This window comes from Hippoglossus stenolepis, chromosome 7 (assembly GCF_022539355.2).
Source record: "Hippoglossus stenolepis isolate QCI-W04-F060 chromosome 7, HSTE1.2, whole genome shotgun sequence".
NCBI classification, from domain to species: Eukaryota; Metazoa; Chordata; class Actinopteri; order Pleuronectiformes; family Pleuronectidae; genus Hippoglossus; species Hippoglossus stenolepis.
Window position 1 is genome coordinate 7,296,252 of NC_061489.1, and position 17,702 is coordinate 7,313,953.

At 39.6% G+C, this 17,702-nt stretch overlaps 2 protein-coding genes across 4 annotated transcripts; both read right to left on the reverse strand.

Moving 5' to 3' along the window:
• Positions 1-1,629: 1,629 nt before the first annotated feature.
• ap1ar (adaptor related protein complex 1 associated regulatory protein) lies at positions 1,630-10,445 on the reverse strand. 2 transcript variants are annotated; one of them, XM_035161879.2, is made up of 10 exons: positions 10,245-10,445; positions 8,145-8,193; positions 8,032-8,058; positions 7,568-7,599; positions 7,380-7,476; positions 7,099-7,197; positions 6,310-6,368; positions 5,639-5,712; positions 5,366-5,488; positions 1,630-4,413 (listed from the first exon to the last, which is right to left on the reverse strand). In XM_035161879.2, exons 1-10 carry the CDS (start codon positions 10,313-10,315, stop codon positions 4,160-4,162), a joined length of 885 nt encoding a protein of 294 aa, XP_035017770.1. In that variant the 5' UTR covers positions 10,316-10,445; the 3' UTR covers positions 1,630-4,159. The 2 variants fall into 2 exon arrangements, with proteins under 2 accessions (XP_035017770.1, XP_035017771.1); XM_035161880.2 differs by lacking the exon at positions 7,099-7,197.
• A 677-nt stretch (positions 10,446-11,122) lies between these two features.
• LOC118112394 (cilia- and flagella-associated protein 100) lies at positions 11,123-17,583 on the reverse strand. Of its 2 annotated transcripts, none has more exons than XM_035161668.2 (16): positions 17,534-17,583; positions 16,113-16,184; positions 15,931-15,999; positions 15,734-15,834; positions 15,373-15,595; positions 15,182-15,246; positions 14,630-14,793; positions 14,431-14,511; positions 14,096-14,274; positions 13,793-13,877; positions 13,460-13,502; positions 13,206-13,360; positions 12,735-12,864; positions 12,364-12,566; positions 12,178-12,271; positions 11,123-12,035 (listed from the first exon to the last, which is right to left on the reverse strand). In XM_035161668.2, the coding sequence occupies exons 2-16, from the start codon at positions 16,129-16,131 to the stop codon at positions 11,916-11,918; spliced, it is 1,731 nt and encodes a 576-aa protein (XP_035017559.2). In that variant the 5' UTR covers positions 16,132-16,184; positions 17,534-17,583; the 3' UTR covers positions 11,123-11,915. The 2 variants fall into 2 exon arrangements, with proteins under 2 accessions (XP_035017559.2, XP_047196549.1); XM_047340593.1 differs by lacking the exon at positions 17,534-17,583 and adding an exon at positions 16,279-16,385.
• Between the last annotated feature and the right edge of the window lie 119 nt (positions 17,584-17,702).

The window sequence follows — 17,702 nt, forward strand, 5'->3', positions numbered from 1 at the left end:
CTCTCCTACTGTATGTCTTCATGTTTCCTTATGCAATGTTTGCATAAGGAATCTACTGTTCCCACAATCTCTACCAAAGAAACATATCAATGGAAACATGCAAAGACAACCTTTATTTACAGACGTAAGGTAAAAAGTAAAACTGTACAGCTACAACCTTGGAAAGAAAAGACAAACCCCTCAAAATCCACCCTCATGTGCACGTCTCTGTTTTATGACTAGCTCCCTTCTGCTGAGATCATCCAGTGCTAAATGAGTAATTGTTGTTATATGGAAACATATTTTGTCCTCGTGTAACAAAACCAGTTTATAGCAACAGTTTGTGTTAGAGCTGCCAAATGTCTCAGTGGAATGTGATTAAATACACATTCAAATGTACAATAATAGACAAAACCACATTCCTGTTTTTAATTTTACTAATCAGGAAGTCCATCAGTATTTATACTGAGTCCCCTTCATGAGGTAATAAACACTTTGGTGAGTTTGTGTGTGTTCTACTTTGTGATATTTAATGTTAAGCCATCATCGGCGAGGTATTTACTCACTTCACATCCTGTCACTTGATTTAACCAGCTGGTGATGAAACAGGTAAATATTCAGCAATCGGAGGAGACACATTTCACATATCTGTGCTGCACATAATGTGACATTATTTTAAAATCATGTCGATTTGAGTTTTGGAGACTGTGCTGTTCACTGTACTTCGGATTTGGTGCAGGTTAACAGTATTACAGTCAGTGTCTGTTTGTATATATAGTAGTATGAACTCCTCTAAAGGAACTCAGGCCTCTGAACCACAGGGGTGGAGAGTTATCACAGATCACAACCAAAGGAACACACACATGCGTACCTGTACCTATATCTTCGTGAGGACCATTATGAGTATAGACCTTACAGAGTGAGAACATTTTTGGATGGTCCTCACTGTTTCAATGGGCTGTTTGAGGGTTAAGGGCTTTAAACTGCATTATGCCAATGGGTTTCCTCAGTAAGTCAAAAGTACAAGTGTGTGCACGAGCAAAAATACAGGTGGCTTATTATACATGAAGCAAATATATTGTACCTGCGGTTAGTCACTATAAAGATCATTTTTATAATTGGAAATTGTGTATATTGTAGACTTTCAAGCTCTTAGTAGCTTAGATTTACTGAATTCACTTTTTATTTGTAGTGTACATTTTTAGTTTACACTTAGATGCAATTCTGACTTGGAATTGACTTAGGTACCGTCAGTTCTCATATTTGCTGATTTAGTTTGCCGTACGAGTCTTGTACTTTCTATATATTTATTAGAGAAAATCAAACATTATGACTGAGTGACATATATTTTTTAAAGTGACTAAATCCACATAACTATGCACTTATCAACATCAAAGAAGGCCAGTTAAACTGATGTTGCCTCTGTTCAGTGATGTACCAACTCCCAGCTGTGCTTGGCAGCTCATATGCACCAGATCATTACAGTGAATTCATGTGATGGCCATGACATTTTTTGAAATATTTTATTTTTCTTAGGCTCAGTGTGAAAGGAATGTACAGTTTTGATTTACAGAAAATTACAGTGATGAATCTGATCACATAATCACAGGAAAACAGAAAATTGTAATGTGTTAAAAAACAATACTATTGTTAAATGACACTCATTTATTAGGAAGTAAAATTAACCTGTGTCTCGTCTACAGAAGTGCAATTTCCTCTTCACACATCATTTCAGTGAATGTCTATTAAAACCAAATCAAACCTTAATACATTACAGTGCAATCTGTCAACTACTGATTCAAACGGATTCAATAATCAATGTGAAACACCATCGTCTTGTGCTCAAACAACTAATGTGATGAATCAAAATGTCATGTTATAAAAATGTAATGCACAGTAATGTATACAGCAGATCAGTTGTCAGAGCAGCACTGGATCACTTTAAGTCCAGAACACGACACAGTTCAGGTCCACAGTCGTTCACATGTTTGATAACGTCGGTCCTTGCAATCAATCTTAGATCTCAATATACACAATATATTGCTTCCATTATTATGATTTAGGAATGTTGTTGTTAGTTTAGAGGAACGGGTTTGGATTCCGTATCAGATCAGATATTATTGATATCTGAGATTATGTCTCAGGAGAAAATGCCACATACGAACCAATCAGAAATGAGCAGTGTCGTTTTTGAAAATTGTAAACAGAGTGATTTTTGTCAAGATTGTCTCCTGTTACAGTATCCTGCATCTATGTTGTGTATTCTTATCATCATTATTATCCCCTTAGCGTTGCTAGCCATTCCAAAATCCGTGCTGAGAACCACAGCAGATAGAGTCTTTGCCGTGAGGGCCCCGACACTTTGGAACAATCTGCCAGAAGAGATTAGACTAACAGAATCGGTTACCTGTTTTATCTCACTTCTTAAGACACATCTTTATAGAAAACGCTTTTATCGCATGAGGTCTATGACTTTTGTTATCTGTATCTTTATTTTTTTACTTTGTGGATTTCATATTGTTTGTTGTAAAGCTCTATGTTACTTGAATTGAAAAGTGCTCTACCAATAAATCTATTATAATTATTATAAGTCAGAGCAAATAACGGCTGAATATTTTTGCTTTCTGTATGTGACATATGAAACATACTTAATACATTTAGAATATCAGGGGAAATTTGTGCTATAAAAATATTAGTAATTGTAGCTTCTCAATGATGTTTTTATTTCCATGTGCTGTTATGGGGATTTGGTTTTCACAATTAAAAACTGATGAGATGAAGGACATGACAGGAAAATACAGATTTGAAAAAGACCAGTTACAAACCCAGATGTTCTACAAAGAGCCCATGAGCAAGAAGTCATTGCATGTTCTTAAATATGCCATTTTATAAAAGCTCTATTGTAGTCAAATGTTCACTTATTTAAATGTCTATATTTAGAAACATAATACTACTGATCATATTATTGTTAAAGGACGGTCTCTGTGTTTTCATGCTTGCCTGTCTTTACATTTATTTTCCTGGACATGAGGCTGTTGAGAGGCTGACACTTAAAATCAAATACAGAAGTTGCTTTTGTGCCTGGTTACATAAATTTTCTTTTAGGTACCCGTTTGGTTGATCTGTTAAAACCCCAGAAAATACATCAGTTACAGTTATAGAGTTACACTGTTTTTCATTAGATGGAGTCTATTTGGCAAAAATGATTCTGTAGCAGATCGGGACTAACCGTATAAAAACTCACTGTGGATGATGTCAGTGCTATGAACACAGCCTTATTGTCAGAGTGCATGCACTGACATCATTTCCCAAAATGCACGGTTTGTTCAAGGACACGGAGCAACCGACCCATGATTCAAAGGAACATTAAACAAGCAACTGAAGAAGAGACAAACATGGGTTCAGGCTCAAATGTGGAAACTGTGGCTGTATGAGTCATTAAATGATTTAAGTCTGATGCTTCATGTTTTTTGATCAGTAACTTCAATCCAGTTGCTTTTCTTGCCATCATGCAATAACTTAATATACCTGGGGGACCACAAAGAACCAATAGAAGGAAGAGGAAAGTAAGAGAGAGGATTTTTTTGTGTCTGTAGTTTGGATGTTTCTTCTGTGCTTACTCAGGTTTCCTCTCACTTCTACAATACATGCAGGAATACTCTTGACTTTACCACTGAGCAAGGTGCTGACCTCTGAACTGCAATTGCTCTCCAGGCGCCACTGCTAAGTAGTTTGAAAGGGTTAAATGCAGAGAACAAATTCGCCCTGTGAGATGTTAAAAGTACTCTAATAAATGATTCTGCAGGGCCACCCACCCCACAACCATTGACATGTCTCCATTTCTATCAGTGAGAATAGTACACAGCTTCTGCAGCAGCCACTGTGGCTTGAAAATCAGCACTCACTGAAAAACGTGTCAGACGATATTGGATGTTATCCATCAGTCACAATGCATAAAATGGTCGGCTAATTTAGCAAATGAAGGCACTGAAAAATGAGTAGTTGATAAAAATGTCACTATAGTGTTCAGAAGTGGAGAGATCTGCAACATATTAACGCAGCATCAGTCTCATGTTACAGAATATGAAGAGCGAGGGAGTACATTTCCATTTCATGAGGCGAAAAAGCTGGTGGGCTTTGACACGAAGAGGGCAAACGTCTTCTCCTTTGGTGACGGACACTATCTGTCCTGGTTGTCCGAGGCATCCTCAGAGGGAGTGTCTAGGACGGGATTGACAAACCCTTCAAATTCAGTGTTTGCACTGTCCTCTGGGTGAGTACTCACAAAATCATTCTCCCACTCCAGTGCGTTGGAGTCCTCAGAGGTCGAAGTCGGGCCGCTGGTCATCTGCTTGGCGCCGGGCCTCAGGGCTGCACGCAGGATGTCCTCCTCCGTCCGAGACCTCTCCCAGGCTGGAAGTGCCCGATTGATTCCTACAACATGAGGACACAGGCGTTCGTTCTCTCAGCAGAAGTTACTGAAGACAACAGTGCTGCAGGCGGTCAACTGACTCAGAGGGGCCACAACCCATGTGACCTGTTCCTACATGACACTATCTAATGCAAATTCTATACTTTACATACTGTATCTGATTTATTTCATGGAACCAACCTAAGAGGACATATCCCAGTGATGTGTATCACATAGGATTGACTGATTTGAATAGTCTGACACAGGTAAAACAGGAGGTTTTGTAGTGGTGAATAAATATCAATAAACCCTTGCAGTCCCACAGTGCCCCGCCCTAGAACAACCCATAATAATACAAACAACATGAATGACACTGAGTAAAGTTCATACCTCAGCCAAGGCCAAACAGTCCCCTTATGAAACCACATTTAAATTCACTACATCTGGATTTGTATTTGGATCTACCCCTAATTTTGCATACTAATAAATATCAGTCTCCTACACGTGTGATTGTTTTTCATCAATAGCCATGAATTATTCTCTGAGAAATCAGCCTGGCTGTTAGTCTGACACTGCAGTTATAAAATGAAGTGTCGACTCTGTGGAGCAGCAGTCACATCACAGAGAAATGGAGTCTTATTAAATGTTGAGAGGAGAGAGGACCAACAAGGTTAATGAGGATTTGATGTTAGAAGATTGGATATTTTGAGGGTCTACTGTCTCCATGCCGTGGCATCTTTTATTAATACATACACATTGTACTTTATGTTAACAAATGGGCTGATCTGGGCTCTCAGTGCGATTGAAGCCCTTAACAGAATATCACATAAATGATTGATGGATCAACCATTTCACCAATTAAAATGTTTTTTTTCTTTAAACTTTCAAGCTGAGGCTTTAAAGGCAACACTCAACAGTACAATTAAGAGTTTAACCAAAGAAAACTTTTCAATATGAGCAAAACTTAGGTCTCACCTTCCTCATCCTCCCACTCTAGATCCAGTGAGGTCCCATCATCGTTAGTGGAGCGAGTCTTGGTGGTGAAATCCCAGCTGTACTCTGTGTTGGGAGTCACCACATTGGTGTCAGAGGGAAGTCCTGGAAAAAGAAGTAGTCATTATAACAGAGACCATGTAACCATGTAAAATGCAGGATGGTCTTAAATGACAAACAATAAAATATACTATCAGCACAAATGTTTTGTATATTATTTGAGTTAATACAATTGAAGCAAGAAGATTCACTCACTGTTAGTCCTGAAAGCCTCAGACTGGGCTTTTATATTCTGGAGGTAGACATCGAATTCCTCCCCACAGTTTTGTCTGAAACAGGCAGTAATGAAGACACATGAGAATAACACAGATTTAAGTCTAATCACTCAATGCAATTTTTGGACAGACAGAAATGAATGCGCAAAAAGCATCAGTCCTTTAACTCAGTGGGCCTGAATAAACCTTCCTGTGGAGACTTTAACTTAAACCTGAGATGGAAGCTGATACTGTGCTCAGCTGTGCTATGCAGCCTGCTTTCATTACCACTAAAAAGTATGAGAAGGAGTTAAGCACTGAACTCTGAGACTGGATACCTTGTAGTGATGTAATATCTGCAGCCTACACACTGTGACTGCAGCAACACACCAAGCTCTCACATCATTAAATCAATGTTTCTGTTGAGAGCATAATAAATAAACTATTGTTTTCGCCAAATTGCAACATCACACATCTGAAGGGCTGAGAGATGCAAGTTGTGATTTAGCAGATGCTGGAAATAAAATGTTCTTAAAAAAATCTTTATATCTGGCAGCAACTAAGGTGAATATATTCTTAATATGTCAACTAAAACCAAAGCAGAAGTTCATGACTGCAGCTTGTCCTCAGCTCAACAACTCTTCTGTTGTCTTATGAACTTAAATGACTCACTTTCTTTGAGTTTCACTGCCAGGGCCTCCTGCTTTCCCTCGTGTCCTCTGGGCAGACAGCTGCCAATAAAAACATCAGAAAAGAAGTCATATCTTCTCATGATTCAAATACAGACGCACACTATATTAATCCAAGAAATTAAATTTTACAGTTATGGTGCTACCAGGAAAACACATGAGTAAATATATTTAACAAAGCAACAACAAAGAAAGTGGAATGTGGCAAGAAAAGCAATTGAGAAATCTTCATAGCAGTATCTTTTGAACAACAGTTTTCATTTTCATTATATCATGATATCATACAACAATACTATTAAGAGGAAGCCATTTTCAGGAAGAGGAGGAAGATGAAAAAGAAGAATTATGATACTTTCATATATTCCAATGTCTATTTTTTTCTACTCCTGATGCCTGATATGATTGTGTGGACAGAAAAACAGACAAATAATAATAATAATAATAATAATAATAATAATAATAATAATAATGGCATTTACTCTTTTTCTCATTTCACTGCCTGTATTGTTAAATAAAAGTGACATATTAAGCCTCGCTACTTTGAAGTGACTTGAACTGACTATTTGTTCCAGTGCAACTAGGATGAACCTCTTGATCTGACAGAGACAGGTTAATGAGCACAAACCATTGACTGAACAAAAGACAATATCATTGCGTCCTCTAAGACACAGAGGACGTATGGCTTGAAATGCCGGTCATCAGGTTAGAGGAGAAGTTGTAAAGCCAAGCAGTTAGTCAAACTGGCAGAAGGGAGCGCTCAGTGCCGCCTCACCTCCTTCATTTTTCGCTCACGTGCCAACTTGGCGGCCTCACGCTGGGCGGCATTTCTAGCCTCCTCTTCTAGCCTTAACTTCTCCTCTTGTGCCTCTAACTGAGCAGAAATAAACAAAATGAAAACAAACAAGACAGAACAGAAAAATTACAAAACAGAAAAAGCAATGCAGCAAATTAAAAGTAAGCAAAAATTGGTCTAAAAACATAAAGTGAAACAATGGGGGCTGTTAATCTAACAAAGACAGATCTGTCTAAAGATGCTTTCATGAACTGTCTTACCTCTACTTGGATCTTCTGGTCTATCTGAAGCTGCCTGTCTGTGATGGCAGCATAGCGATGTTCTTTGAGGTGCTTGATCTCATCTTCACTGATCGGCCTGATAAAAGAACAAATAAATAGATCTAATATATACGTTTTTTTGTCAGAGAATACTCATGGTGATTTTCTTTGGTCATGAGACGTCTTACCTCGGGCAGGGCTGTGGACTGTCTCCCTCCCCCTGCAATGCAAAAAAAACATGGGACCTTTTAGCACTGACTCCCAGTGTAAAACTCTTCACTGCTGCTCTGTTTGACTCAAGTGCCACTAGTCTGGGACTGTGCAGACAGTAATCGAGTTACTCCTTGAAAGGAATAACAGAAGACTGCCATTATAACAGTGATGGGTGTGTGTTGGGTGCACATTGGTTTACATCACTGGAGGAAGTCTGATGGGTGTCTTAAAGTAAAAAGTGTCCTGGGAGTACCGGCTTAATGCAGCATTTAATTAGACTACACAAAAACACTTACTCAGTCTTATACAATATAATTTGGTCCCTAGCTGATTGAATAATATAGTTGAGAGAAAAGTCACTAACAATATTTTCCATGAACTTATTTAGGCACCAAAAGCTCCCAAATATAAGTATAATCAGAAAGATGATCAGACTTACCTCATCACTTTCTACCAGATTTTCAAACTGCAAAATAAAAAGTCACAATGAGACATAACCTCACACTGAGTGTAAGTAAAAGTAAACAGCAGCAGTAAACATATAAGACGTACCTCTATTGTATAATGTTCCCCTGTGGTGCTGCTTCGGAAATATTTGGATCTGTAAGATTGATTAAGAGAACATAAGAACACTGACAGGAAACTGAAAGCTGTTAAAACACTTCTAATATCAGGCAGATACCGAGCTATAAAGTCAGATGACAGGAAACACATAAACTCAATTGCTGGTATTTTTAACGCAGTAGTTGCATGATGACTACATTTTAGATTTCTGACATTGAGATAAACTCATGACAAGAACAGGGAATCTGGGAGAGGAAGTTAATTGAGCAGCTGCAGTTGAAGGAAACATCCAGTGTGAGACAAGTAGGTTTAACGGAAACAATGTTGAAGGTGTGGAGGAGAATTCTCGTATGGGCTCATTCGGACACCATCCCAAGTTTTTATTAGGGTGCTGGCCCGAGAAACTCCAGAGGCCCCTCCGGAGAATGTCAGACTATCTGGAGTTCAGTACATGTCTGACAGCAGCTTTAGACATCAAAATATTTTGCTGGGCTACTGAACTACCAGATGTGATGTGAACTAGTCTATTTTAATACAATGAATCATACGCTGACATCATCAAACCCGAATCCCAGTGATTTACTGAATACAGTGATGCACTGTTATCTATAGACTTGTGGACCATTCATGACAAACATGGTTTGTGATTTAAAAACATGAATCAACACTGGATGGATGATGTGCGGCTCAATAAGTGATGTCACTGTGCACAATACCAGGACCTCACATCAGGCTCATCTAAATTAATTATTGATTAGGTCTGTGATTTCTCTGAAATGAAACATGTCTGTTGCTTTGGTTTGGCTGAAACCTTAAAGCATGTTGCACTTTAACCACACACAAATCAGGTGACATCCCAGCTGGTGTTTTACCTGTGACATCTTAAAGGAAATTGTTATATAGGTGACATAACTGACATACTAACCCTCGTGTTCAAATTACCAACAATAATAATATGTTTGACTTCACTGGATATGGAGCAAAACCTACATTGTATTACTCCAGTCAAGACTCCTGTCATTTTACTTTGTTGAAGTATGGCCTAATGGAAGCAAGCGAAGGTTCCGAGGTTTCCAAACCACCAGGCTCATACCAATAACCCCACAACTGCTGTATCTGTAAAGTACTGGATCCACTTTATATTTCAGCACTTTTAACCCCTCACTCACTGACGCCTGAAATCACAGAATCAAATGTTGTTAAAAGTCCAACGATCCAGGTTTAAAACCAAAGGGATCAGGCCTTTAAGGTTTAAGCTCTGTGGAACAAACCCGACCTGAACCTCAGCTCAGCAGAATCAGTGCCTCAGTTTAAGAAGTGGTTAAAAACGCACCTGTAAAGACTGGATTTCTTACAGTTTTTGATGTTTTTATTTGATTGTTTTATTGTTGTTCTTTTATCCGTTTATTGCACTGTTGGGTGTGATCAGGCTGGTCTATGCTTTGCTAACTTATATTGTATTTTGTTAAGCACCTTATAACTCTGGTTGACAGGCACTAAAGAAATAAAGTTTATTATTATGATATCATTATAGAAATACATGGATGTAATTGTACAAGGACAGCCAGTCTGCTCTAATCCTGACAAAGCACAGGATAAAAACATCAATTATTGATGGCACACTGGGTGACATGTCTGCCTGTAAGTAACGCTACAAACAATCAGGTGAGTGTAAGTATTAGGACTGACAGGAAGACAGGTTCCAGGTATTAGTCCACAGTTGCTCTCATAGACTCCATCAACAGCTCGGTCTCTGTGTCCTTATTGCTGCTGCTCTCCATTAATTAGACCTGAACAAGTCCATGTGCACACTGGTGACAACAGGGGTGGGGTCTGGAGTCCTGCTGACACAATCCCGCAGAGACCTCACCCAGCCCGGCCTGTGTCTGTCTGCCTGGCCGCTCTCCGTCTCTCAGTAACAACCCATCGCCACCCGGAGCTGCCTACAAGTGTGAACACACTGACACACACACACACACACACTGTGCTACCAGCTGTGAGCTAACCCACTGTTAGCTAACGTTAGCAGGGTTCAGGGGATGCTAGTGAAGTTAGCTGGGGCAGCAACAGCCGGGATGTTCCACCTACCCGCCTCCTCTCTGGATCCTGTTGGCCTCTCTCCTGAAGAGGCCCGCACAGTAAGCCCAGCAGTTACCCATCGCATTGTCGGATGAGCCCGGTACCTAGCTGCCGGACAGCTGCTGGAGCATCACGGCTGATAAATACATGTCCAGCAGCTCCTGTCCTCCTCCTCTTCAGACACTTCCGCATCCTCCTTCCCTCCGACTGATGACGTGCCAGACAGCAATAAGCAACACCGCCCCCTACCGGCATGTTACTGTAGTGTCAGTGTTAGTCAGGTTTGTAACAAGGTGAGACACTGTCGAGACGGAGCAAACGGTAAAAAAACACTAACCAGCCATTTAACTTTCTAATATTAAGTTATAACAGTTATAGAACCAGGTAGATCCTTGATAAAAGTAAAAATGGCAGTACATCAAAAAAAGAAGAAAGAAAATATTAGACTTTTCCAGAGTGTCCACCTCCGACTCAATGTCAGCTGGGATCGATGGATGGATGACTGGATAAAAGTCTTATAATCAAAATTTTACTTAAAGTTTTAAACATAAAAGTACAAAATTTGGCTATTGTAAGTGATATATTGTAATAAATTACAGTATTAAAACAGTTAATCAGCATTTTACTGTTGTACCTGGTTGATTTAAATCTATTCTATTTTCTTTTATCTTGTTTTATTTTTACTATTGGTATTTTGATGTGTTGCGTCTTGCTGTGTTCTTGTTGTACCTTTTACTTTGTGAAGCACTTTGGTCAGCCAAGTTGTTTTAAATGTGCTACATCAATAACATTTAAATTGACATAGATCTACTGTAGATACACAATTCTGTTATCAGTTTTTTGGGGGAAATATTGGATGATTTATTGAAATTAAACCATGAGAGATGTTACGAGACACTGGTTTATTAAAGCAGGCCACAGACAAAACCACTGGTCAAATCTGACAGTCAATAAAACAAAACAAAAAGAAATTGAGGATGTCACAGGATCGATTGATTTATTAACAAGAACAGAGATTAGCTCATTGAAATAAAAGATGTTGCTAAATCAAACCTGTTCTATCAACTCTTTGTGCAAATTTAGTTTGGTCTAACTGGAGGAACAGGTTTAAGTGGGTCTGGTTCTTCTGCTTCCAGTTTAATATAATCAATCAATTTACAAACAATGTTTGTTGTTACAAAAGAACCAAATTATATTGGTTGTTAAACAGCTCAATATCAGGAGATTTCACATGAAATACTGGTTTCTCTAAGACCTCCGACATAGGTTATACATTTTGTACTTTACCAGCAGTAAACAAATATTTGGGCAGTTCAAAAACCAATGATGTGCCAATGAGGCTGGTGTCTCTCCACATAGATCATTTTATTGTCCAATTTATATCTGAAAGGTAACTACAGCTCTCAATAGTTGAGTAAAATGTATAATTGCTTGCTTTGTACTGCAGTAGAATTATAAAAGGAGCATAACAAAATGAATACTCAAGTACCTTAAAATTCTACCTAAGTATAGAACTTGAGTAAATAACTCCAGCGAGATTTCACCACTACAACCAGGCAATAAGAAGGTTTTATTTTCTGTACCTTACATAGTTCTACCATATTGGCCTAATCTATAATGCTGATTCTGTCGATGTAGTCATTCTATGTCTTTGTCATGGTGCGCCAAACATTTGACTCCTCAGTCCTCAGCAGTGAAGAGGTAGGCATGGAGCTCATCCTCAGCGGGGATGTTGTCCACGTTGCTGACTTTGACTTTCTGGGTAACAGGCACACATCTAGGCATGAGCTTTCTCCCACTCTGAAAGAAAATGGGTTAGGAATTATGAATCACTGATGATTTTTTTTTAATTATATAAAATTTGGATGTTTACTCATGGTAAAACAACATTTAGAGAGTAGTATAACAGGCTGCATGAAGGCGTTTTAAGCAAATGACTTACTATTTTCTTAGAGTCAGCCAGGGATCGCTCCATATACCTCCTCATCCTTTCTTTCTGCTTCTCTCTCTGCTCTATCAGTTTTTCTTCACGCTCCCTGCACCATGATGCACAAGCAGAAGGGATTGGTAAATAACATGCTGCTGCCATAGTTTTTATTAATCTTCTTTTCCAGTTAATAGAAAGTACCTGGTCCTCCTCTCGCTGTCCTTTATCTTCTTCATCATATCCAAGCTTTCTTCAGGGATGCTCTCGAGGCTCTGCAGCAGTACGGACAGATGGTTCTCAATAGTGGCCAGCTTCTCCAAGGTGCTGAGGTTGGTCATCCTGTCGTCCACACAGCTGCGATGCACCTCCGCCACCTTCTCGCCAAGAGCATCCAGCATCACATCCTGTCAGAGAAACACACTCAGACAGTCGAAAATAACATGCTGTGTCCGGTCTGTTGGTGCCAACTAACATGTGACGACTTCACCACAGAGATAATGCTGCCACATGCAGCTTTTAGGTTCGAAAAGTGATTGGAAAACAAATGTCAAACATGTTTTGTTCTTGCTTACTTGGTCCTCAGTGTTCAACGAGACATGAAGCTGAACCTTCTGTTTGAGCCTGTTGCCTCTCGCCTTCTCTTTGTGGATTCTCTGGTTGATGTCACTTATCTGTAGCGTTAGCTGCTCTTCATCCTTTTCACTACAGAAAGGAAAGGTTGGGACCCAGTCGAGGAAATTAATAAAATTATATTTTACTGTCAAACTGCACAGGTTTAAAAGTAGATACGTAATTTCAAGCAAAGAGGAGTGTGATGATATGGACTTTTATTAGTTATATTGCTTTTATTTTTATTTTCCACTTTTTGATTTAATTGTTTGGCTGAAACACACACCCATACTGACATCTAAAACAAAAAAATGCATATAACAATATACAACTAGTTCCTGTGTCCATACAGTAATGTCAGAGTGTAGATTTTACAGGAAGACAACAGGTAAACAAAACAAAAAATCATTCATTCACAGAGAAGTGATGCTTACATCTTCTCCCTTGCTGTGTCCATGGACTGTCGGAGCACCTCCACCATCTCCTCCACCCTTGTCGAGTTCTGGATCAGAGACAAGTTCTGCTCCGTCAGCTCCGTCACCAGATCTAAGAGCTGTTGGGGATCAGAGAAGTACAGCTCTGGCTCATCCTGCAGAGAGGAGACATAACAAGGAGGCAAAGACAGGCTAACTGTGAGCCCCAGTGAGATAAACTCAAGAACAAAGGACAGTTTTTAAAGAAATCTGACCTCAAACTCTGAGCTGTCACCATCCTGATCAGAATTTGCGATCCTGTGATGAGAAAGAAAAGGGTTGAGGTCCGGAAAAGCTTTTGCAGCAGCATGTGAACAGGATGCTAAATACATGTTCCACAAACTGTACAATCATGGTGTGTGCTATACAACAGTGAGTATATCAGGTGATATGCCACATACAAGCACAAAGGCTTTTAACTTATGTTTACAGGTAAAGAATATGTTCATGTTTCTTTTGCCTTATGAGATTATCCATCATTATCTATAAGACAAATACTGGAGGTGCAGAGAGACAGTGCTGGGTTAAGTGTGTAGTTGTTTCCTCACAGTGAGTCGCTGTGGGCTGACGACAACCTCGTCTCTCTGACGGAAGGCGGCTCTCTACCTGAACTTGACACGTTGCCCTCCAAACCTGTGCACACATTATCATTCATATCACACTATTAGCACCATCCATACTCACTGTAACAAAGCAATAATAATAATGGGCAGTTAGATAATAAGAAATAAAAAAAAACAATTGACTTCTTATATATAGATTTATTCTTATATTTTACACACATCTGCAATTTAAAGTGCTTTACGTGCACATACAAGACAATTGTACTTGCACCAAGGTAAAGTACTCACCGTCCCTATCTGCAGACTCCTTCAGCTCCTGTTTGTCCCGGGAGTCTTCGTCAGACAGGACTTTAGTTTTCACAGCCTTCGCTCTCTGGGCCTCCTGCCACTCTGCAGGAGACAGTTTGAACAGCAGCTCCTTGTACCTCTTGTAGTCCACCAGGATTTCTTCAAACTTGGCGAGTTCACTGTGAAGGGGAGAGAGTTTATTTAGATACACATGAGATGACACTGTGTCCTTCCAAGTTCACCTCGGTGCACCTATTCAGTATTTACTTGTATGCACATAAAACATGATTAACTGATATGCACATGTTAATTACACAACATCATCAGAGCGCGACCTTTTTATGGTCCCTACTTCAGCAGTCAGTTTCTTGATCTCAGTGTTCTTCTCCTGTTTGGACTTGGCCTCTCGTTCAAAACTGACAACAGAGACAAGCACAACCATCTGCAGTGTGATCGTTTTGAACACCAGTCTCATTCAAAAAGAATTTCAAGAACCACACTTTTGCTGATATTCCATTATGTTGATATACTCACAAGGTTCTGGCCTCCACAGACTTCTTCTCGTTCTCCCTGAGGAACTCTTCGAAGCTGAGGTTGTCTCTCTCAATGATCCTTTCAAGCTGTTTCAGCTGCCTCTCCTCCTTCGCTGTGGCCTTGTCCATCTTCAAAATCTCATTCCTCTTCGTCATCAGAGATAACTGAATAAGGAAAGACGAAGGAGACAATTGAAGAGGAACACAAACAGAGATGCAGTGGCAGGAGGAGGAGCAGGAGTGTTTTAGGGGACCATGGCGCCCCCGGGCAAAAGGGACCTGGCTGCTGATAGAGTTTAATGGGGTTCTCACAAAACGTTCTTTGCTCTGGACTTACGTCATTGTTCCTAGGGGCCCCTCTTAGCTTGGGGCAATTGCTTGCTTTGCCTATGGTCAGAGACGGGTCAGTTTTTCTTCACATGTGCAGTGATGTGTGGTTCAGAATGATTAGCTGGCTGACAAAAAGCACTTGTCATATTAGACTGAGAGCCTGATGATAGCAGTTCATGGCTTCACCTTTAATAAAATCTTGGCAACTTCTAAAGTGATTTACCTCCAACACTGCTTTCTGTCGTTCCATGAAGATCAAGTCATGTTTACTGTCTTTCGATATGTTTTCTAGGGACAGAGGACAAAAAGAACAGTTAACATTTAAATTAGTTAATAAGTTATCTATGCAATGGCAGTGGAATTCCATTTTAAAAACTATATGTAGCATCTTTACAAAGCTTAACAGATTTTCACCTCGTTTCATCATGGCAATCTTCAGCTCATGTCTGCCTGGTGTTTGCTTAGGGAAAGTTGGTTTAGCCTTTATTTGTTTTAGATTCTTCATCTTCTCCCTTTCCTCCTCCTCCTCCTCCTCCTCCTCCAGTTCTCCCACCAGCTCTTTCTTAATCTTGGCCATCATTCGCGCAGCGTGGGTCGTCTTCTTATCAATTGGCAGAGCCAGGAATTTACGCATCTCCTGAGCATGGAGGAGAACAGCAGCATGACTTAAACACAGCGGAGACAGATTTTTACACTTTTCAAAAAACACTGGGTAACACTTGTATCATGTGCTGCATGTAAAACCTCTCGTTTCTGTATTCACACTAGCTCCAACCTCTTTCTGTTCCTCCTTTTCATTTGCACTCCGTAGAAAAATGCTGTTATCATCTGGCACTTTGAATGGGCTTGGTCGTGTCTCCCTCCTCCTCCTCATATCTACACACAATGGAGGGAAACAATGAAACAAACAAGAACATGTTTCCCTTAGTTTTGTCCCTCTGTTTACCAGAGTTGTCACTTTGTCCACTGTACCTTGTTTGTGTGGTTTGGCAGCACTTTCACTTTCCGAAACAAGATCACATAGAGAAACCTCTGGCCCCTCTGTTTAAAAAGTAGAGATAGTGACGGTAGAAATGAATCACTGATCAATCAATCAACAGCACCAGTTGAATTGTTTCTTGCATGTGAAGCAAATGTTTATAACAGAAACCTACTGGCTTGTGGTGATGACATCTCTGAGGTTTCCTCTGGCAGCTGCTGCAGCACCGGCTCACTCTTTAATTTGGCTGCAGATTACAGAAAGAAAACCAAAGTACATCTTCGTTGACAAAAAATAATGCATTTCATATAAGGCAGAAATGAGTCTAGCTCTAAACTCACCTGGCTGTTAACACCCTCAGGCCAATGACTGAAGGCTCCTCGGCTTTGTATTCTCCTGCTTTTTAATTCAGCTTCCACTTTCTAGTCCTATCCTAAGACACATGTCCACAGGCACCCATTCGTATTGTCACCAACTTCAATCTGTTGCAGATGAACTGACCATTTTTCTTGTATATGTTTGTATTACTTTCAAAGGCTCAGGCATTTTCACATATTATAATCATTATTATACTTTAATTTCTTTTATTGTTTTGCCCACTGAATTTGTCTTCAGCATATATTGAAAACAAAACATAGCCTATTGAGGAGCTGCATCAAGCAAATGATTGCACCTATGAGAGGTACCGCCCAACCCACTATCCCCCCCCCACCCACCACCCTACAAAATATCCCTGGTTATCCCCTTGAAGTCTGTCTTCACAAGAATAGATCATTTATCATAAGGATAAATGAGGCAGTACAAAACAAACAAAAAAACCAAAACGTGTTGATTGTGATACTAAAGAAGGATATAGGGTAACTTCCTTACTCTAAAACTGTTTTTCTAAATCTGTGTTGAACACATAGCAGTGTTGTAAACTCTCATATTAGTCGAGAAGACCTTGCCCAATTTTATGCAGGCAGCCTTTAAGTGTGTATCTGATTTTGTATCTGATTTCAAGTTTCAGAAAATACATGGTATCTCTAATCCATCTTGTAAAGGTAGGAGGTGTTTGTTCCTTCCTGGAGATAAGAATGAGACGTCTTGTGATCAAGTAGGTAAAGACTGTGACCCCACCAGCTTAGCCTTTGGGAGTGTCGGGGGTGAATCCAAATGTGGCACATGTGGGATGTGGAGTAATATGTCTTTACTCCCAAAGATTTTAGTGTTTTCACATATTTATGATTACAAAGATCAGGACTAATCAGGGCAACGCGAGAAATACCTGCAGGACCGGATCATTAATGTAAAGGACTTTAAATGAATCAGATTACTTTAATCATTCTGTGAAGTAATAACAGTTAATGTAAGAATTCTGTTTAATATTCTACCCTGTCTTCTCCTATGGAGAGACGCCTTGACGCCCTGTTTTAATACACATTTAAAAACATGTTTTTATATTTATTTTTTCATACATACAAGCTGCCACCAGACAGACCCAGTGTGTGTATTTATCATAATGAAGAATCACTGGCTCTAGCTACTGTGCATGTTCACATATAAAACATTGTTACACTCATGTTTAAACTGATGCTTATAAAGAAATGAACTCACCCTCTGATATAGATGTTTGAACGCATCAGCACGACTACTCTTTTATTATGTGTACTGTTGTCATGGTAACAGGTGCCTTCATGGCCCCCTTGTAAAAACCAAGCTTTTAACTGAACAATACACAACGCACATGCATTTCACACAACAGAAACTGCTGCTTATAAAATCT